This window comes from Myotis nattereri (assembly GCF_964212035.1).
Source record: "Myotis nattereri genome assembly, chromosome: Y".
Taxonomy (NCBI): Eukaryota; Metazoa; Chordata; class Mammalia; order Chiroptera; family Vespertilionidae; genus Myotis; species Myotis nattereri.
In genome coordinates this window covers 2,513,656-2,534,986 of record NC_138094.1, presented here as the reverse complement: position 1 = coordinate 2,534,986, position 21,331 = coordinate 2,513,656, and the positions used below count along the sequence as shown (strand labels likewise).

General features: G+C 53.4%; 1 protein-coding gene across 1 annotated transcript; it reads right to left on the bottom strand.

Annotated features, from left to right (window-relative positions):
• Positions 1–716: 716 nt before the first annotated feature.
• Positions 717–19,870, bottom strand: LOC308512455 (F-box-like/WD repeat-containing protein TBL1X). Its single transcript, XM_081082199.1, has 14 exons — positions 19,798–19,870; positions 15,865–16,010; positions 12,848–13,130; positions 12,311–12,443; positions 11,738–11,879; positions 11,150–11,213; positions 10,933–11,030; positions 9,307–9,367; positions 8,208–8,329; positions 6,399–6,473; positions 5,960–6,087; positions 3,552–3,717; positions 1,624–1,725; positions 717–1,020 (listed from the first exon to the last, which is right to left on the bottom strand). The coding sequence occupies exons 1-14, from the start codon at positions 19,853–19,855 to the stop codon at positions 994–996; spliced, it is 1,605 nt and encodes a 534-aa protein (XP_080938325.1). The 5' UTR covers positions 19,856–19,870; the 3' UTR covers positions 717–993.
• Positions 19,871–21,331: the final 1,461 nt, after the last annotated feature.

Below are 21,331 nucleotides of genomic sequence, written 5' to 3'. Positions count from 1 at the left end.
AACATAAAAATATCTTTTCTTTTTTCCAAAAATACTCCGGGCTCTCTCTCTTATAAGTCTTTTTTTTCTCCTGTAAAAAGCCCCCCTGCCCTGCCTTCCTACATAAAGCACTTATTTTGCGTGGAAAGTGCCCTCGAGACCTACGATGCATAGGAAACACTATGACAAAGGGATGGAGGGGAGGGGAGGGGAGGGGAGAGGAGAGGAGGGGAGGGGAGGGGAGAGGAGGGGAGGGGAGGGGAGGGGAGGGGAGAGGAGGGGAGGGGAGGGGAGGGGAGGGGAGAGGAGGGGAGGGGAGGGGAGGGGTGGGGAGGGGAGGGGAGGGGAGGGGAGGAGAGAGGAGGAGTGAGAAAGCGGTCGACAAAGATTTTGCCACGTGTCCCCAAGGCCACATCTACAGCAAATGCAGACACTGAAGGGAGGACAAAGGTGGGGGGGGGGGGGGGCGGGCAAGGACAGGGACGGGAAGAAGGCGAAACCAGCCCCATCGTGGACGGAAGGCCCAGCAAAGCTGTCGGGACAACGAAGGTTGTGGGGCACGGAGGAGTCAGGGTCACCGAGGCGCGCATTCCCGCCGCACAGGCTGGTCTTGGAATCTCCTCTGCAAGCCAACCGCGGTGTCCCTATCGTGAGGGAACCACGCAGCCCGCGGGGGTGGGGGGTGCGGGGTGGGGAGCTTTCGGGTGATCACCGCAGTTTTCTTTCTCTTCTTGTTTGGCACAGCTTCCCCCCGGCCGTGCCTGGCATCATAGCCGTCTGCACGCACCATCCGGCTGGTGGCGTCAGGCTGCCCTCCGATACAACTGTGTGATAGGTTTCGGTGAGGACTACGGAATACAGGCTCCGGGCGTGGCCGGGAGGGGCTGGCTCCAAGGTCATGCCCACGTGCCACGCCCCCGCAGTATCGCAGCTGCAGGATCGAGTCTCAGGGGTGCCAAGGTCCCCGTGCCCACCACTGCTGGTCCATGACTTCTCTTTCCCGGGACAATGCGGTCACTTCCGCAGATCTAACACGCACACCTGCGGGGAAACAGAGCCTGTGACTGTGGCTGGAACAGTTACTGTAAAAAAGGGAACGGAAAAGTTACTTTGTGGAAGTTACGGCAAGTAACATGGCCAGGAAATGTTACTTGTATGGAAGGGAACAGAGCCGGGTGGACAAATTATATTGTACAGCCCACGGATCAAATCAGGCCCGCCCAACTGTTTTATAAATAGAGTTCTATTGGCACACTGTTCTGAACATTCAGAGAAATTGTAACAACAGCCTAGTGACTGAGCTTTTGACCATCCTGGGGACTAATACAGAGGCAGTGGCCGTGGTACGGCCCAGACACCGAGCGGCAGGGCCGACGACCAGTCAAGCCCGAGCTCATGGCCTTGGGGAACACGAGTGGGCTACCCCGACCCTCGGCAACCCTCCCGCCGCCCCCTGCCTCAGGGGATCACCATAGGGCCCAGGACCCAGAGCCCCTTTTGTCAGCAGAGGGTCAAGGCTGGGGCACCATCCAGGGTCGGAGCCAGGAGCCAGGTGCTCAGCCTGGGCCCTGGGTATCGGCTGCCGGGTGTGTCCCCTTTCCTCCCCGCGCCCCCCACCCCCAGCACACCGGGGGTGCTGCTTACGGAGCCGTCAGATGCACTGGCGCCCACTTTGTCCCCTCGGGCGTTCCAGCAGACCTCGAAGATGCCGCCAGTGCCTCGGTAGCTGTGGACCAGGCTCCCACTCTGCAAAGCAAAGCAGGAGCTAAGGGGGCGGGACGGGGCGGGAGCAAGGCCACAGCGCATCCACGTGGTTGTATTTAGCGGGCATCCTCTCACTGAGGATCAAAGAGGTTTGAGATCTAGGCAAAAGGAGTGACATAATGTGATGAGGTTTCAACCTCGGGCGGTACCTAATGTTTTTCTTTTTTAAATATACTTTTATTGCCCTAGCTGGTGTGGCTCAGTGGGTAGAGCGTCGGCCTGCGGACTGAAGGGTCCCAGGTTCGATTCCGATCAAGGGCACATGCCCGGGTTGTGGGCTCGGTCCCCAGTTGGGGGGCATGCAGGAGGCAGCCGATCCATGATTCTCTCTCATCATAGATGTTTCTATCTCAATATCCCTCTGCCTTCCTCTCTGAAATCAATAAAAATATATTAAAAAAAAAATATATATATATATATATACTTTTATTGATTTCAGAGAGGAAGGGAGAAGAAGAGGGATAGAAACATCCATGATGAGAGAGAAACATTGACCAGCTGCCTCCTGCACACACCCTACTGGGGATCAAGCCCGCAACCCAGGCATGTGCCCCGATCGTGAATCCAACCGTGACCTCCTGGCTCATAGGTTGATACTCAACCACTGAGCCATGCTGACCGGGCCCTCATGTCATTTTTCTACGATGTCACTTTACAAATCCACCCAGCACTGTTTCTATGAAGAGGCACGGTATTCCTGGAACGTGTGTTTTCTGCGTGGCCTGTCTGGGCTGTGAGGCTTAGCAGCAGCCTGGCTCCGCAGAGGGTCCCCCCTCACCTCTCCCTCTCCAAGAGCATGGAGCTTGGGTGAGGCAGACACTGGGAAGCCTGCGGTCTGAGTGGACACCCTGCCCATGGCAGCTAGTTCACTTGCCTCATGTACTCCCAGCCCTTGCCACAAGGGGGCATGGGCTCAATGCAAATGTACTGCAATGTCAAACCAGCCACAGGGAACGCCAAGGCAGGCTGGATTACAAGAGGTGAAGGGAGGCCATGCAATCCACCCGAGGTCACACAAACTGGACCGTTGGCCATTTGCAACGGCTCCGACCATTTCTCCTCCATCGGCAGGAGAACCGAGAGCTGACTGCGCAACATAACAGTCCCTACTCTACCTCTCACCCACGTCCACTCTTTTTTAAAATTTATTTATTTTTTATTTTTATTGATTTCAGAGAGGAAGAGAGGGGGAGAGAGAGAGAAACATCCATGATGAGAGAGAATCATGGATCAGCTGCCTCCTGCACGCCCCCTACTGGGGATCCAGCCCACAACCCAGGCATGTGCTCTGACCGGGAATCGAACTCGGGACCCTTCAGTCCGCTGAGTGCCACCCACCTCCACTCTTATACTCAGAACCTCTTACCCAGGGATACCCACGCTGCTGCATTTACTCAAATGCTGTCTCCTTTGAGTTCTGCCAACAGCACAACCCAATATGACATACCCTTTCCTATGGAAACATACACTATCTTCATTAGGAAAATCAAAATGGCACCACAAAGCAAACAGATATTCCTTTGCACCCTCCGATTTGCTACACGATGTGGCCCGGAGGTCAGGGCTGGCCCCGCCCCTTGGCTGACCCCCTGGGAAGCTCAAGTGAAATGACACCTGTTCCCCCAACCTTAGTACCCTGGGAGCAGCATCTCTGGCGACAAGGGGACTGGGTTACGGTTTTCCCATCTTCCAGAAAAGGATGAGGCAGGTGACTCACTCCCCAGCACAAACTCCCCAGAGGATGTCTCGAGCCTGAGTCACCGAAATTTGACATTGGGCATGCCTCTGAGAAAGGTCTGAGGGATTACCTGAGTGTTCCAGATGTGCACGCACTTGTCGAAGGAGCCGCTGGCCAGGTACTTGCCGTCGGGGCTGAAAGCGACACTGTAGACAGGCTCCTGGTGTTTAGTGAGTGTGTGGATGCACACGCCGCGCTCCACGTCCCACAGCCGGACTGTGGAGTCGAACGAAGCACTAGGAGGAAGGGAGGAAACGTCACCACAGGCCTCGGGACTTCCTCCCACCTCCCCAAGGCGTACATGCATCACGTTTTCCTTGTGTCGCTTTTATGTTTCCAGAGACAATAACAGGGATGCTTCGTCATGGCGAAATGTGACTCAGATGCATTAACAGCAAAGCCATTGTTATAAAACAACTAGTGGCCCGGTGCACAAAATTAGTGCACATTAAAAGGGAATTAGCGGAAATATTTTAATTCCCTTTCTCTATAATAGAAGTGTCAGAGATGAAAGAAAATTACTAAAATGTATATGCAAATCTCCCTTCTGTCAGAGTCTGGAGCACGCCATGGAACCTAGAGTCAAGTCCCTGCCCACCGCCCGCACGCGCTTCGAAAACGCAGGAGATTCAGACCTGGCTGGCCCCACCCCTGTCAAGCCCTTCTGGGCAGGGGGCACAGCCTCAGGTTCCCTGGCCTGGTGCTGGGTGTGGGGGTGCAGCCTCAGGTCCCCTGTCAAGCCCCGTTGGGCAGGGGGTGTGGCCTGAGGTCCCCCGCCAGCCACTGAGGCGGGGGGGGGGGGGGCACAGCCTGATGTCCCCGTCAAGCCCTGCCGGGCGGGGGGGGGGGGGAGGGGGGGAGAGTGCAACCTGAGGTCTACCAGCCCAAAGCCGGGGCGGGGAGCACGACCTGAGGTCTCCTGACTCAGAGTCGGGGCAGGGGGCATGGCCTGAGGTCCCCCATCAAGCCCCACTAAGTGAGGGGTGTGGCCTGAGGTCCCCCATCAAGCCCCGCTGGGCGGGGGGCACGGCCTGAGGTCCCTCACCCCGGCCAGGTGCCATGCAGCCTCAGGTCCCTGCTGTCTGGTCATGACGTTATGGTGTCCTGGCTAATTTGCATATTCCTCTATTATATAGAAGACTAGAAGCCCGGTGCACAAAAATAAATTTGTGCACTGGTGGGGGGTGGGGGTGTGTGTGTGTGTGTGTCTCTCAGCCCAACTTGTGCCCTCTCACATCCCGCGCTGGGGCGGGCGGTGGTTGGGGATCGCGCTGCCGCCTGCCCTGGGACGCAAACGGCAGGCCCAGATCCTGCGCTGGGGTGGGCAGCGGCTGGGATCTCACTGCTGCCCGCCCCGCCCCGCCCCGCCCACAGCAGGTCCGGATCACATGCTGGGGTGGGCGGTGGCTGGGGAATCGCACTGCCACCAGCACAGGGAGGCGCAGTGGGATCTGCCTGCAGTATGGAAATTTAACGGCCATCATTGTTGGGTTAATTTGCATACTCTTCTGATTGGCTGATGTGCGTGGCGAAGGTACAGTCAATTAGCATTTTGTCTTTTATTAGTGTAGATAGATTCCTGTCTTTTGCTTTTTTGGATGCTGTTACTGGGGAAACAGGGTGATTTCACATTCATTGGTTCCTGCAATCCACTGTGTGCACCGTGGATCCCAGACCCTGAAGGATCCTGGCATCTCCAGCCTCAGAATCTCTCCAGCTTGTTTTTCTAGATGTTTTTACTAAACACGGGGCCGAATGGCGTCCTGTGAGCACTGGGCTGAGGCAGTTCTGTGCACCGCAACCTCAAGTGGCGTGGGTCTGGGCTGCCCACCATGGCCACGTACCCCTCTCCCCAATTCTGGGGACCATGCTGCTGCCCTGGGGGTTCACTATAGAAATGGCTCGGTCAGCCCTGCTAGGGCGGGGCAGCCCTGTGCTGCCGCTCAGAACCCGTGCCACCTGCAGCCCTGTGCTAGACTAAGTAACGCAGGGCCTCGGGCACACCGAGCTCAGCTCTGCTTGCTTTCTCCATCCTGATGAAACCTTCACGAAGCCACATGCCAGACGCCTGGACACAGACCTGCCTCCCACCAGCCCGGCGACAAGGATCCACACCCTTACTCAGGCGTCACTTCATAGCGCTGTCTCATGGGCCCTATCCTATCTGGGCAGCTACTCATGTACAGTTTGGAAGGGAGGTCCCAGTCAGAGTGCATGCAGGAGGTAACCAATAGATGGGTCTCTCTCCCATCAATGTTTCTCTCTCTCCCCTACTCCCTCCCTCCCTTCCACTCTCTAACTCATTCACAGCACCCCTTCGCACAATTTCTATTCCCTTTGATACAAGTGACATTTCCTGGCCATCTCTTTTACAGACTAATGTTTCTGTTCCCTTTGATACAATAACTGTTCCAGCCACAGTGAGCAAGGTGGCTCTGGGAGCCGCGTGGGCCTGGGCTGTGGCCCGTCCCCTCTTACCTTGCGAGCATGATGTTGGCGTTCGGGTTGCTGGTGGAGGGCCCGGTGGGACTCCACTTTATGGTGTAGATCTCTTTGCTGTGAGCTTGCAGGTCATGGACACACGTGTCCTGTTTCATGCTCCAGATCTAGAGGGCACGATGGCAAGCGTGTGAGCAGGCAGGAGTTCTTTCTCTAGCCAGGAATGGCTCCACACTGTCACGCTGTGAGCGCTCCTCAGGTTTGGGGCCCTGGGGCAGCTAGCCCACCCGCGGGTCGCTGCCCAGGTAGAGGGGTGGGCAAAATCCCGGGGGCGCCAGCGGCACCGAGTAGCCATGGGGCAAACTTACAGCAGTGGGAAGTGTTCCATACAAAATCATCACCCAGAGCAGCCGTGAGGGTAAGACCTGCACTGAGTACGGGGCTGCCTGGGATCCAGCAGCCCTTCCTTCCACATTACCTTTAAGGTCATGTCATCGGAGCAGGACGCCAGCAACATTCCAGAAGGATCCCACTTGATGGCATTGACCTCATTCTGAAAGAGAGCAAAGGATTTTACAAAGCAATGAAGGCCTGTGAGTAGGTACCACAACCGTCCAGCAGGGGGCAGCAGCGCCCCGTCATCTCTTCAGACTATTCATAGTTTCCACCACAGGACTCAGATTTTCCTGCTGCTTACTCTGCCTTTCTCCTGTAGGTAAATGCACAGCCACACACCATGCAAAACCAGTCACCCGCATCCACGTTTCTCTAAGAAAAACATCACACCTCGGGAGCCAGTGCATTTACATTTAATAAGCACAGCACAGAAAACCAGTATGACCACCGACCACCGTTGTTTTGAAACTGACATTAAAATCATTTTCATCCTGGCCGGTGTTGCTCAGTGGCTAGAGTTTTGGCCTATGCACCAAAGGGTGGTGGGTGGCAGGTTTGTCCCTGGTCCCAGTCAGGGTGCACGCAGGAGGTAACCAATAGATGGGTCTCTCTCCCATCAATGTTTCTCTCTCTCCCCCACTCCCTCCCTCCCTTCCACTCTCTAAAAACCAGCATTTTCCACCAAATTCAGGATACTGGCTATTTCTATGATCTCTTTTCAGGTTCATTAGCCTTATTTCTGCAATCTCAATCGGCTGTTAAACCCACCCATTAAGATTTTCATTTCAGACATCAAACTTCTCAGCTGTCAGATTTCCATTTGACCATTTTGTTTTGATTTTAAATATAGTTTTCCTTTCTCTGCTAACATTCCCCATCTATTCATTCATGACGAGCATCCTTTTCTTTATGTCGTCACATATTTAATAGCTACTCTAAGTCCTTCCTCCAAAACCCAACACCTCACCTCAGGGTCTATGTTTTCTCCACTGCCTGCCCATACCTGGGTCAACCCAACCAACTGAGATATTACAATAGCCCAAGCAGCAAAGGGCTGCAAAAGACCTGGTCTGCAGTCACAGTACCTTTCTTTTTTCTGTTATTAATCACCCCACCCCCAGGGACAGTTAGATGAGTACCATAATGGCATCACAGATTTGAGTAGGAGGAGGAAAAAAAGCCCTGGCTGGTTAAGCTCAGTGGGTAGTGTCGGCCCTTGGACTGAAGGGTCCCAGGTTTGATTTCGATTAAGAGTACACACCTCGGTTGTAGGCTCAATCCCTGGCTCTGGTCGGGGTGCAGTGCAGGAGGCAACTGGTCGATGTGTCTCTCTTACAGAGACGTTTCTCTCTGTCTATCCCTCTCCTTTCCACTCTCTCTAAAAAAATCAATGGAAAAGTATCCTCGGGTGAAGATTAACAAAAGAATAAGAAATAATAAAAAAATTAAATGTGTTAATAAAAAAATTCAAAAAGCAGGTGACAAATCTGCTTAAAGGAATGTCAGTAGCATTTTAATAGGGCATCAGAAATCATGCTGCAAGAAATACTCCAGTCATTTAAAAATCCAAGGGACAAGTAGGCCGTCACAAGCATCTTTTTTTTAAAAAATAGATTTTTATTGATTTTAGAGAGGAAGGGAGAGAGAGGGAGAGATAGAAACATCAATAATGAGAATCATGGATCGGCTGCCTCCTACATGCCCCCTACTGGGGATGGAGCCCGCAACCTGGGCATGTGCCCTGACCAGAATCGAACCTGGGACCTTTCAGTCTGAAGCTTTATCCACTGAGCAAAACCGGCTAGGGCTGTCACAGCATCTTTTAATCCGAGGCTCCCCCTCCTGGCACATGCCCATGAACTTGAGCCCCATTGTCAGGCCTCCCACTTACCGTGTGTCCCTGGAAGGTTTTGATGGGGCGGTCACAGCTGAGTCTGCAGACATGAATGCACATGTCGGTGCTACAGGAGGCGAAGGTCGTGTTGTTCTGCCAGTCCACATCGAGGGCGGGGGCTGCGGGCGGGACAGGGGGTGGAAAACTGGAGTCTCTAGAGCCCAGGCTGCCCCACGTGGCCTGCTGTGGCCACAACACACAGAGGGACGTGGTTAGGGCCGCAGCAGCGGCTGCACACCCCTGTGGGAAAGACGCCCCACCTCAGGGGGACCCTGTTCTCTTGGCCCACGTCTGGGGATCTGGATATCTGAAGGCTCCCACCATTCCCTAACTGATAAGAGCAGCTTCTGTACTTGAACTGCAAACTAGTAGTTTACGTCAGTTCCTTCCAGGAGTCTGGAACCCGGGTCCGAGCCAGGGAGAGGCTGCCTGCAGTACCAGCCTCCATGAAGATCCTGGACAGGAGTCTCCACTGCGCTCTACGTGGCCCCTCACACTTGTCTCTGGGGGAATCGGCCCATCCTTGGCGACTCCGGGAGAGAAGACCACTGCCAATGCTGGATTTCGCCCTGTGACCTTTCTCCTCTCGGCCGACTGTGCTCTATGTCCTTCCGCTGCGACAAACCTGAGGTTGGACTCCCCTATGTGGGCACGATCTCAGGGATCCCCAACACGGCCCCCCTGGGCTGGCAGGAGAAAGAAGGCCACACTGGTCCTGGGATTGGTTCCCTGGGGTGTTTTTAATGCTTTGATGTTGGGGAATCTGTACCATGGACGCCTGAGAGCACTGCGATTGCAGCTGGATTCCATGGACACACTCCTTGGAGTAGTGAGGAATATCTCACAGGACGTTTCATGGGGGGATGTCCGACTGATGGCTTAGACCTGCTCTCCAGCCGTGAGCCCGACTCAGGGCTTCTGGCTGAGCGGCGCACCCACTATGGGAGCACAATGACCACCAGGGGCAGCTCCTGCGTCGAGCACCTGCCCCCTGGCGGTCAGTGCGCGTCATAGCGTCTGGTCGTTCCGCCGTTTGGTCGATTTGCATATTACCCTTTTATTATATAGGATTACAAAACCAAACCAAAAGACTCACCAGAGTGAAACGGAAACTGCTGTTTGGCTTCTCCCGTGTGGGCATCCCAAATTATTGTTGTCTGTGCTCCGCAAACAAAAAGGAAATCTAGTGAGTGTTCTTCTCGCCAAGTTTTCTCTCGGAAAAGTTATCATACAAGACCAGGCAGTGGCCCCTCCTCCCTCCACTCCAGTGCTGCCCAATAAAGACAGGACACAAGCCACGCGGGGAACTTTGTTTTCTAGTAAGCACTCAATACCAAAAAGAAAAAGAGAAACTGTTAAAACAACCTTTTCTTTTCGTTTTTTGGTGCTGTGACTCGGATATGAACCAAGGTTGCTGTGGCCATGAAACTACGTTTTAACTACACATTTTATTTTACTCCAGTATGGCCAAAATATTGTTTCAACATGTGATCAGTATATAGCTAGCTGTTCATGAGATCCTCGGCAGTCTTTTTGCCTAGGTCTGTGGAATCCAGTGTTTTATATGTAACAATCTCGAGAGCCAGGTGGGGTGGTGGCGACTCCACAAGACCCAGCAGCTGTAACTGATAATTGGAAAAGTACCGAGATCAGTGGGGGTTTCCCCGCTCCCATTACAAGTTGAAGAAACTCATAATAAAGCTTATCTAAGTATCTTTCTGGCACTTTTCCAAATGAGGAGCTGAAGAAGAAACGTGCATTTCTGAAAACTGCCCTGTGCGTCGGTCACTCCCTGAATTGGGGATAAAGAGCAGGGCAACTGAGTTGCACTGGCACAAGGCACCCATGCAGCGGTCTATAAATAAGGGAGGGAGACAGTTTCCCTGGAAAACAAACAGGAATTCTTTTTTTTTTTTTAATATATTTCATTGATTTTTTACAGAGAGGAAGGGAAAGGATAGAGTTAGAAGCATCGACCTATGACACACGTGTCAGAGGTGACGCTCGAACTCATTTTTTTGGTTGATTTTTCTTTGTTAAATGGCATTTAAATATATAAAATAAATATCAAAAATATAAGTCTTTGTTTTACTATGGTTGCAAATATCAAAAAAATTCTATATGTGACACGGCACCAGAGTTAAGTTAGGGTTTTTCAAAATGCTGACACGCCGAGCTCAAAAGTTTCGCCATCACTGGCCTAGAGGGTCACACTGGAGTGTGGAGTTCAGCAAAGCTATTTTTGCCAAGGGCCAGATGGTCAGTACTTTTAGCTTTGAGGCTGTCGCTGAGCTGTGCACCTCAAGCGAGCAGGGGAGCTTTGCACAAAGGTCTGTGGAGTGTGTGACATATTAAGACGTGACGGGCGTCTGACTGGCGTGGCTCAGTGGTTGAGCACTGACCTATGAACCAGGAGGTCACGGTTCGATTTAGATTGCGGGATGGATCCCCAGCAGGGGGAGTGCAGGAGGCAGTGGATCAATGATTCTTTCTCATCATTGATATTTCTGTCTCTCTCTCCTTCTCCTTTCCCCTCTGAAATCAATACAAACATATTTTAAACACACACACACACACACATATATATATATATATATCAAGCACCACACATTTCTTAAGAGGAAGCAGAAAGCCTCAGAATTCAGAGAAACCACGATGTTATCTAGAAATTCAACACCAGTAAGCGTCTACCGATCAAAGACGTATTTTAGCGAACACTCACTTTGTCCACACCAGCGCTCAAAATGTAATTCCCCTTTTTGTTCCATTTCAAGGCAAAGATGGGGCCTTTGTGTTGGCCTAAGGTGCTGGCCAGGTTACCTGTGGTGTAAGTAAACAAACAACAAACACGCTGACTTCAAGGCCACGGCCCGTTCACACGGCGCTTCCACGCCAAAGCCGCTCTTCTCCGACCCCAAGCCGAGGGCGGCAGCACTCACCTTCTTCCGTCCAGATTCTTGCAAAGCCATCATAGGAGCCCGTGGCCAACAGCGTCCCATCGCTCTGCGGGCCAGAAAGAAACAGGCCGACAGAAACAGCTTAGTGGGGGCGGTTCTGACAAAGCGAAGAGAACCTCTCACCCCACAGCTAGAACATTCTCACATCGATAACCGGTCCCCAGCCCGGCTGGCGTGGCTCAGGGGTTGAGCATCGACCTGTGAACCAGGAGGCCATGGTTCGATTCCCGGTCAGGGCACAGGCCCGGGTTGGGTTGTGGGCTTGATCCCCAGTGTGGGGTGTGCAGGAGGCAGCTGATTGATGATGACTCTCATCATCGATGTTTCTCTCTCTCTCTCTCTCTCTCTCTCTCTCTCTCCTCTCTGAGATCAATGAAAACATTAAAAAAAAAGGAAGAACTATAAAGGTGGAAGTCACGTTTCCTTGGCTGCCCGGAGCCGTGGGCTAATGCCGGGAAGGAGCCTGACATGACCTGGCTAGCTCTCAGGAAGGGAGCCCCACGACCCCAGCACCCCTGCACCCCACGTGGCACCAGACAGTCCAGCATGTGGGAGGCGGCTGGGGCTTACGTTCCAGTCCAGCGAGGTCACGTCCTTGTTGCTGGGCACGTCGTGGCCGCCCTCGCGGATGCAGTGCCGCAGCACGAGCTGGGTGGACGCCCCGTTGCTGCTCTCGTTCAGGTTCCAGATCCGCGCCGTCGAGTCTCCGGACCTGCAGAAGGAAGCGCCCCGCAGTCAGCTCCTCGCATCCTCACGGGTTTTCTCCCTTTCCCCACCATGCAACCTGCGTCAGGGCCCGCAGCCGACGGGCAGGGGCAGGCCACGGCTCCAGGCCAAGCAGCTCGGGGCCGGGCACCGTGAGAGACCCAGGGGCATGGCCTGCCCTAAGTCCAACCCCACGGCAGCTGTTTTTTATCTCAGGCTTTTCTCCGCACCATCTCTGCAGCACAGAGTAATTTTAAATGCAGGCATTAGCCCCCACCCAGGGAGAACACGGGGACTTCTCCACAATTTTACCACAGTAGGAAGCACCCCGGGAAGGGCAGCAGGGGCGCCCCAGGCTTCGGTCTGCACCCCTGAGCAGGTGCCGGGTAGGTGAGAGGGAACGCGCTCCGGAGGCGGGACCGCGGCTGACGCCCTTACCCCGAGGCCAGGAGGTCGCTCACGGGGTTCCAGGCGCAGATGAAGACCTCGGACTCGTGGCCCCGAAGCACCGTGGCTTTGCTGGGTGGGATCTCAACGTCCCCGTCTACTTCCATGGGCTTCGAGTGATTATCTGTGCGAGGGAACAGAAGCCGCGTGGCTGAGCAACGTAGGACGGACGTGAAGAATTCGTTGGCCTGTGCCCACTCACGGTCACCTGCCACGGGGCTGGGCTGTGGCCGCAGCCTCAGCTGAGGCGGCTGGGAGGCTGTATGTGAGGAGGCCTCGGGGTGAGGTGTGAACACCCTGGTCATCTCGACCCTCAGGGCCGGGGCGGCTGCACGACTTACCCGAGGGAAGCAAATTTCACTCAGGGAAGAATGCTCACGTCTGCATAAGACATGCACAGGTGCATGCACATACATTCACACACACACACACACACAGTGCACACATACACAGTCACACACAAACTAACACAGGCACATGTGTGCACACAGATACACACGCATCTGCATACTACATGCCCGCACTTACTTATGGCATGTGCTCCGTTCTCCTCCCCATTCACTGTGGCTTCTCCGTTCTTTGGGGCGTTGGGCTGGGAAACAGCTGCTGGGGTCACCGTGGCTGTCGTGGTGGCCGTGGCCACCGTGGCTGCTGCTGCTGCTGCTGATGCCGCCGCCGCCGCCGCCGCACTGGCCTGCTGCTGTGCCAGCTTCTCCCGGAAGGCCTGCTGCCTCGTCTGCACCACGTCGGGCATCACAGCGTCGATCAGGGACAGGGACTCTATGGGGCGGCCATCGAATACCGTGCCATCCTGGGGGAAGGCAAGGGACGGCCATCAGCCCCGAAGCTCCTGGCACTGGGCTGTGGGCACCGCAGGCAGGTAGGTGCGGGCAGAGGCGAGGAGGGGCAGGCGCTGCCCAGGGCATAGCGGTGGGCAGAGTGTGTGTGGTGGGGTGAGCCTGGGTGCAAGACAGGGTGTAATGCTGTCCTCAGTGGGGGACCCAATGTTTGGTAAATACCACACTGAACTGGGGCACTACCATATTTCATGTAAAAGGTGCTCTATTATTATCTGAGGCACTACTGTATTTCATGTAAAACGTGGTCTATGTAGCTGAGGCACTACCGTATATCATGTAAAAGATGCTCTATTTGCCCTAGCCAGTTTGGCGCAGTGGATAGAGCGTCGGCCTGCGGACTGAAAGGTCCCGGGTTCAATTCCGGCCAAGGGCACATGCCTGGGCTGCGGGCTTGGTCCCCAGTAGGGGCCGTGCAGAAGGCAGCCAAAAATGACTCTCTCATCATTGATGTTTCTATCTCTTCCTCCCTCTCCCTTCCTCTCTTAAATCAATAAAGAAATATATATTTTTTTTAAAAAAGATGCTCTATTGTTATCTGGGGCACTGCTGTATTTCATGTAAAAGGTGCTCTATTGTTATCTGAGGCACTACCGTATATCATGTAAAAGATGCTCTATTGGTATCTGGGGCACTACCGTACTTCATGTAAAAGATGCTGTATTGTTATATGGGACACTACCATATTTCATGTAAAAGACGCTCTACTGTATGAGGCACTACTGTATTTCATGTAAAAGATGCTCTTATTGCCGAAACCGGTTAGGCTCAGTGGATAGAGCATCGGCCTGCGGACTGAAAGGTCCCAGGTTCGATTCCGGTCAAGGGCATGTACCTGGGTTGCGGGCATATCCCCAGTAGGAGATGTGCAGGAGGCAGCTGATTGATGTTTCGCTCTCATCGATGTTTCTAACTCTCTATCTCTCTCCCTTCCTCTCTGTAAAAAAATCAATAAAATATATTAAAAAAAAAAAGATGCTCTTATTATCTGGGGCACTGCTGTATTTCATGTAAAAGGTGCTCTATGTATCTGAGGCACTACCGTATATCATGTAAAAGATGCTCTATTGGTATCTGAGACACTACAGTATTTCATGTAAAAGATGCTCTACCACTGTATCTGGGGCACTACTGTATTTCATATAAAAGATGCTTTACTGTATCCGAGGCACTACCGTATCTCATATAAAAGATGCTCTCCCAGATCCAATGATTCTCAATGATGGAGGGGTGCCCGCTCAAGGGACTTGGGCTACGCCTGGCCACCTTTTTGGTTGTCAAAGTGGGACAGAAAATGCTGTGACATGTGACGGTGGAGACCCTGGAGCTGCTCAGCGTTCTGCAGTGCACAGGATGCTCCCTCCCAGGAATGACCCACCCCAAATGCCCAGCGCCCCAGGCTGAGAAAGCTGCGAGGACAGGTGTGGGAGTCCCTGCGAGTCACTATCACTACCGGCAACGTGGGAGAGCGTGTCTGCAGGAACCTCGGCCCAATCGGCCTCCTGCGCCAGGAGGACCTCACTCCGAGACCATCCGCCTATTGACTGGTGAACTGCCTATCGGCGGCCTGTGAAAAGCCTCCGTGCCCAGCCGGTGGCTCAGTAGGTTGGAGCATCATCCCGTACCCCAAAAGGTCGTGGTTTGACTCCTGTTTCAGGGCACATACCATCGGAGGCAACCGATGGATGTTTCTCTCACATTGCTGTCTCTCTCTCTCTCTCCCTTCCTCTCTCTAACATCAATAAACACATCCTCAGGTGAGGATTAAGAAAAGAAACGTTGCCCCGGCTGGTTTGGCTCAGTGGACAGAGCGTTGGCCTATGGACTGAAGGGTTTGATTCCAGTCAAGAGCGCCTCTCTGGGTTGTGGGCTCCATCCCCAGTGTGGGGCGTGCAGGAGGCAGCCGATCGATGATTCTCTCTCATCATGGATGTTTTTCTCTCTCTCTCCCTCTCCCTTCCTCTCTGAAAAAAGTTACAATAAAATAAAACCACCCATGCGTATAAAATTGGCCCAATTATGCAGTGAGGCCAACCCAAAAAGAGGAGGGGATACGAGCAAACTGTCACCATTTTACTTTGTCATTATGGTCATCTTCTCCCACCAGCTCTCTGGTGAGCACCGTCACCAGTCCGGCACCTGGAAGGCTCTTGAGCAGGACAGTCACCCCTGTCCTTCCCCGATTTTCTGACTGCACGTGTCAGGGTCACTCGCAGGACAGATTCTACAGAACATCTCCAGGGCCCTGGAGAACCGGCCGCTCAGAGAGAGCGGGGAGGGACGCCCCTTCTGTGCTCGGCACGGTGCACGCCTGCCCCGAGGAGGGACATGGGGGAAGGTCAGCTGTGTTTTCAGAGGGGGGAGCGCACGTGACATCACGGTGCTTGGTCAGCAGCCAGCCAGCCGCGTGTGCATGTGGAAACCATGACGCGCAGTAGCCGGCCAGCCGCGTGTGCATGTGGAAACCATGACGCGCAGTAGCCGGCCAGACGCGTGTGCATGTGGAAAACACCCGGGTGCACGGGGCCTGGACAGCTCACTCCGGTCCCTGCAGCCTGTAGTGACGCCACCACACTCTCCTGCCCCGGCGAGGACCTCAGGGCCGGCGTGCAGGACGGGGCCTGTGGCCAGCCCTCCCAGGACCCGGGAGCGGGGCTGGGGGCCGCCCCCCGGGGAAGGTGCACATACCTCATTGATGCTGATCTCAGCCTCCACATACTGCAGCCCCTTCTGCAGGATGGAGATGAGGGCGGCGGGCGGCACCAGCGTCCCGTTGATGTTCGACTGGCTGATGTGGCTCTCGATACCGAAGGTGAACGCCGAGTGGGAGAAGCCTGCAGCCAGACAGGGAAGGCGGGGCGTGAGCCTGGAGGCAGGTGGAGGCACGGCCACAGGCACTAAGGGGCACCGGGGCCTCAACCACCTTATCAGCTGCAGGACCACCCTCCCCCACCCCGGCTTCTGGTTTGGGGGGAAGCGGGAAGGGGCATGGGGAAGACACAGGCCCCAGAAGACCCACATTTGCACAGGATGGAAAACAGCTTTGAGGGCACAACCATCTCAGCTTTATTTTTATTTTTTTAATTGATTCCAGAGAGGAAGGGAGAGGGAGAGAGAGAAACGTCAATGATGAGAGAGAACCATAGATCGGCTGCCTGCTGCACACCCCCACTGAGCCCCAAAAACCTGATGAGGACATTCAGAAAGGAATATCCCAGCCCGGCTGGTGTGACTCACTGGTTGAGCGCTGACCTATGGGACCAGGAGGTCACGGTTCGATTCCTGGTCAGGGCACATGCCTAGATTTTGAGCTTGATCCCCAGTGGGGGGCGTGCAGGACGCAGCCGAACAATGATTCTCTCATCATTGATGATCATTGATGTTTCTCTCTCTCTCCCCCTCACCCTTCCTCTCTCTGAAATCAATAAAAATATTTTTTTAAAAGATTAAAAAAAAAAAAAAAGGAGCATCCCAGCCCAGTTGGCCTTGGTGAGATGCATGTTAATTCACCAGACCCAGCATAAGACTGAGTTTAGCAACACAGAAAAGGACACGATGTCCGAGCCAAGTAGGGTGTACTCCAGGAACGAAGGGCTTACTGTCTGAAAATAAGCCAGCGATTTCACCACATTGGAAAGAGGAAGTTTCTGGAACCAGATGGCCGATCGGAATCCTAGCTTTCTGACTTGCTGGCGGTGTGACTTGGGGAACTCAGCACCCTGTCCACACCCTGGGTTTCTCCTTGTAAAAGAGGGAGCAGCTCGGTCTCTTCCTGGGGGTTAATCGTTTCATCTGAGACATACTTGGAATCACGCCTGGCACACATAGGTGCTCAATAAATCTGAGCTACACACACCATGTACCAGGAGGTCGCCCCCAGGAGGAAGAGTGATCCCACCCAGATGTCCACAGTGCTGAGGCTGAGAAACCCTGACCTTCACGAATGACCTCAAAGCCTTTAGATCAGAAATGGGGAGCCTTTTCTCTGCCAAGGGCCATGGGGATATTTATAACATCATTCGGGGGCCCTACAAAATGACCAACTTAAACATGAGCCTGCTCTATCTGGTCAGACATTGAATCAGCCCACCCCTAGTGCCTTGGAGGGCCAGACCCCATGGTTTCGCGGGACTCATATGGCCGAGGGCTGGACGTTCCCCACCCCTACTGTACAGTTTTCAAGGCTAGAGGAGTATTTCCTTTAGAAACTAAGAAAAAGAATAAAGTTAATGTAAAAAGAATTAAAAATCAAGAATTTTAAAAATGCCCTAGCCGGTTTGGCTCAGTAGATAGAGCACTGGCCTGCAGACTGAAGGGTCCCGGGTTCGATTCTGATCATGGGCAGGTATCTCGGTCGCAGGCTCCTCCCCGGCCCAAGCTCTGGTCGGGGTGTATGCAGGAGGCAACAAAGGGATGTGTTTCTCTCACACTGATGTTTCTCTCTGTCTTTCCCTCTCTCTTCCACTTTCCCTAAAATCAATGGAAAATATATCCTTGGGTGAGGATTAAAAAAACATAAAAGAAAAAACAATAAAAATGACAAATGAAAAACAAACACACACACACCCTGTGAACTGGGTTATGTGGCCAGTTGGGGGCAGTCTGGTGCTGTGTGACAGGGAGAGCAATGTTCAGCGACTTGCACGAGCTCTCATGTGGACAAAGCTCTGCCAGGGGCCAGGCCCCATGGCACTCTCAGTGCCCCCTGCTGCCTTCTCCACCCCCCCCCCCCTTGTGCTAATATGTACAAGGCCCACTCCGCACTGGGCCTGCACATTCCTTATGAAAAGGAAATTCTCGCTCATATTCGAAAGTATTGGAAGAAACAAGAGCTATTCCTAAGTGTCAGAAAATTGCGTAGGGTGCCCCGTTTTCTGAGGGTGGTGGGGGAAACTCAATAAATCAGAGGTGCTTAATCTAAGGGGTTCCTTTCTATCTACACTGCTGCCCAAGGCCGAGAGCACCTCATCGCACGGCCAATTCAACGCAACCTCGACTGGGCTAGTATCTTCGCCAACAAGGTCTGACTTGAATAGAAACGCCGAGGGAAGAAGGAATATCGTCCTCCATGCCACCTCAGGAACGAAACCCTTTTCCTGCCCCAGGAACACTCTGGGTCCTGTCGGGAGCCTGCACCCCCGTCCCTGATAGATCACACTCGACAGGGCCGGTGGTTTCCCCACAGGAAGGTGCATTTCCCTCAAGGAAAATGAGTTCCCCACAGGAAGATGCGTTTCCCCCACAGGAAGGTGTGTTCCCCCCACAGAAAGGTGCATTTCCCCTATAGAAAGGTGCAATTCTGCAATAGGAAGCTGCTTTCCCCCCACAGGACAGTATGTTTCCTCACAACAAGGTGTGTTTTCCCCCCCACAGGAAGGTGATTTGTTCCACAGAAAGAAGGGTTCCCCCACAAGAAAGTGTGTTCTCCAATAGGAAGGTGCGTTTTCCTCCTAGAAGGTGCATTTCCCACAAAAGATAAACGCATTCCCCCACAGGAAGGAGTCTTTACCCCACAGGAAGAAGGATTCCCACACAGGAAGGTGCATTTCCCCCACAGGAAGATGTGTTTCCTCACAGAAAGGTGTGTCTCTCCCACAGGATAAAGGATTCTCCCACAGGAAGGTGTGTTCAACCACAAGAAGGTGCCTTTCCCTCCCCCGTCCCGCAAAGAAGGGTTCCCCAACAGATAGTGCGTTCCCCCACAGAAAGGTGTGTTTCCTCCACAGAAAGGTGTGTTTCCCCCACAGGAAGGTGCATTTCCCCCACAGAAAGAAGGTTTCCTTCATAGGAAGGTGCATTTCCCCCACAGAAAGATGTGTTCTCCCACAGGAAGCCGTGTTCCTCACAGGAAGGTGTGGTCCTCCCACAGGAAGGTATGTTTGCCCCACAGGAAAATTAGGTTCTCCCATAGGAAAATAGGTTCCCACACAGGAAGGTGCGATTCCCCTGAAGGAAGATGTGTGCGCGCACATGAAGGTGCATTTCCCCCACAGGTGTGTTCCCCCACAGGAAGGTTAGGTTCCGACACAGGAAGATGTGTTCCCCAACAGGAAGGTGAATTTCCCCTACAGGAAGAGGGGTTCCTGTTCAGGAAGGTGTGTTTCCCACAGGCAGGTGGATTTGCCCACAGTAAGATGCGTTCTCTCACCAGAAGGTTTGTTTCCCCCACAGGAAGATGTGTTCCCTCATAGGAAGGTGCACTTCCCCCACAGGAAAGGGCATTTCCCTCACAGGATGAAGAGTTCCCCCACAGGAAGGTGCCTTTCCCACACAATGGGGTGCATTTCCGCCAAGGAATAAGGGTTCACCCCACAGGAAAGTGGGATTCCCCCACAGGAAGGTGTGTTTTCCCCCACAGGAAGATAGGTTCCCACACAGGAAGGTGTGTTCCCCCACAGGAAGATGTGTTCCCTCACAGGAAGGTGCGTTTCCCCCATAGGAAAGATGCCTTTCCCCACAAGAAGGTGCGTTTCCCCCACAGGAAGAAGGGTATCTGCACAGAAAGATACATTTCCTCCACAGGAAGATGTGTTCCCTTACAGGAAGGTGTATTTCCCCCATGGGAATATGTGTTCCCCCACAGGAAAGTGGATTTCCCCCACAGAAGGGGGGTGACCTTACCTGACTCCTGGAGGTAGCGATACACCAGGAAGTTCACCTCGTCGCTGGTTATGCTCATCTTAGCCTCACCTCGCAGCGACGAGGTTTGTGGAAGCGAGAGCCACCCTCTGTGAGACAGGTGAGAGGAGAAAATGGAGAGTTTTCAAACACATCTGTATTTCTTTTTGTTTTCTTCTGCACTTTAAAAAATTTATTTTTATTGTTTTTAGAGATGAAGGGAGAGGGGGAGAGAGATAGAAACATCAATGATGAGGGAGAATCATGGATCGGCTGCCTCCTGCATGCCCCTTACTGGGGATCGAGCCCACAACCCCGGGCATGTGCCCTGACCGGGAGGGAGTCGATCCGTGACCTCCTGGTTCATAGGTAGATGCTCAACCACTGAGCCACGCCAGGCATTTTTCTGCACTTTTTGAGATGAGTGGAAGAAAACCACTCCCGTGACGTTATATCCACAAAGCTAACTCATGTCTGGTTCGTGTTATATTGTGTGATCATGTGTTACATACAAATTTCATAATTATTTATATAAAAAGCATATTTACCCCCCTGGCTGGTGCTACTCAATGGCAGAGCATTGGCCGGTGCACCCAATGGTCGTGGGTTCGATTCCTGGTCAAGAGCACGTACCAGGTGGCAGGTTTGATCCCCGGCCCTGGTCGGAGTGAATGCAGGAGGCAACCAATCGATGTGTCTCTCACATTGGTGTTTCTTTCCTTCTCTCTCTCTCTCTCTCTTCCCCCTTCCCTCTAAAAATCAATGGAAAAAATATCCTCAGTAAGGATTACGAAAAAATAATAAATTTTAAAAAAGCATACATCCCAGTGAAACATATCCAATAACAAGAATCATTGCGGTATTTTATAAGGCTGGGATAGGGTCAGGTATAAACCACACCTTTGACGGGCCGAGCCAGCCATGGGGACAAGCCATACACACACACACACACACACACACACACACAGTGCTAGAGTGAAAGCGTGGTTCTGATCTCCAACAATGTGCCAGACACTCCCATGGACCCGGGGCAGCTCCGCCGTCTGCGCCAAGGCTTGAAGGGCACGCAGGCACCGTCTACTGTGTGTGTGGGGAAGGTGGCCTGCGTCTTCTCTGTAAGAACCGTCTCAGTGGATGCATGACGTGGTGCACGACATGCCCGTGCTGGCTGCAGAGCTGGGGCAGAAGATGGGGGACCCGGGGTCAGAGCCGGCAGGCGGACCTCTCACCACGCTTCCACCTCCTTCTAGCTCTAGATCGCAGGGCAAGCTCTGTGACAGACCTGTCATCTCCAAATGAAGGACAGTAACAGCCCTCTGTGGGGGAGCAGGAGGGAGGGCTAAATGCTTCATATTCCCAGTGCAGGCCCCCCGCACAGCAGGTCCCAGAAGAGCCAGTTAGGACTTTATTCAGCCAACTGTGCACCACCGCTAAAGAGCAACCTGCAAGGGCATCCGAGGGGATCAGCAGACACCCCCCACCCCCTTAAAATCCACCAGAGCTGGCAGCCTCAGCATGGTCATCAACGATCAGGCCA

Coding starts and splice junctions, on each gene's coding strand:
- LOC308512455 (XM_081082199.1), bottom strand. CDS start 19,855: ATGAGCATAACCAGCGACGAGGTGAACTTCCTGGTGTATCGCTACCTC. Junction 6,088..6,398: donor CCGATGACATGACCTTAAAG/GTAATGTGGAAG, acceptor CGTGCCCTCTAG/ATCTGGAGCATGAAACAGGA. Junction 1,021..1,623: donor CCAGTGCATCTGACGGCTCC/GTAAGCAGCACC, acceptor GTTTCCCCGCAG/GTGTGCGTGTTAGATCTGCG.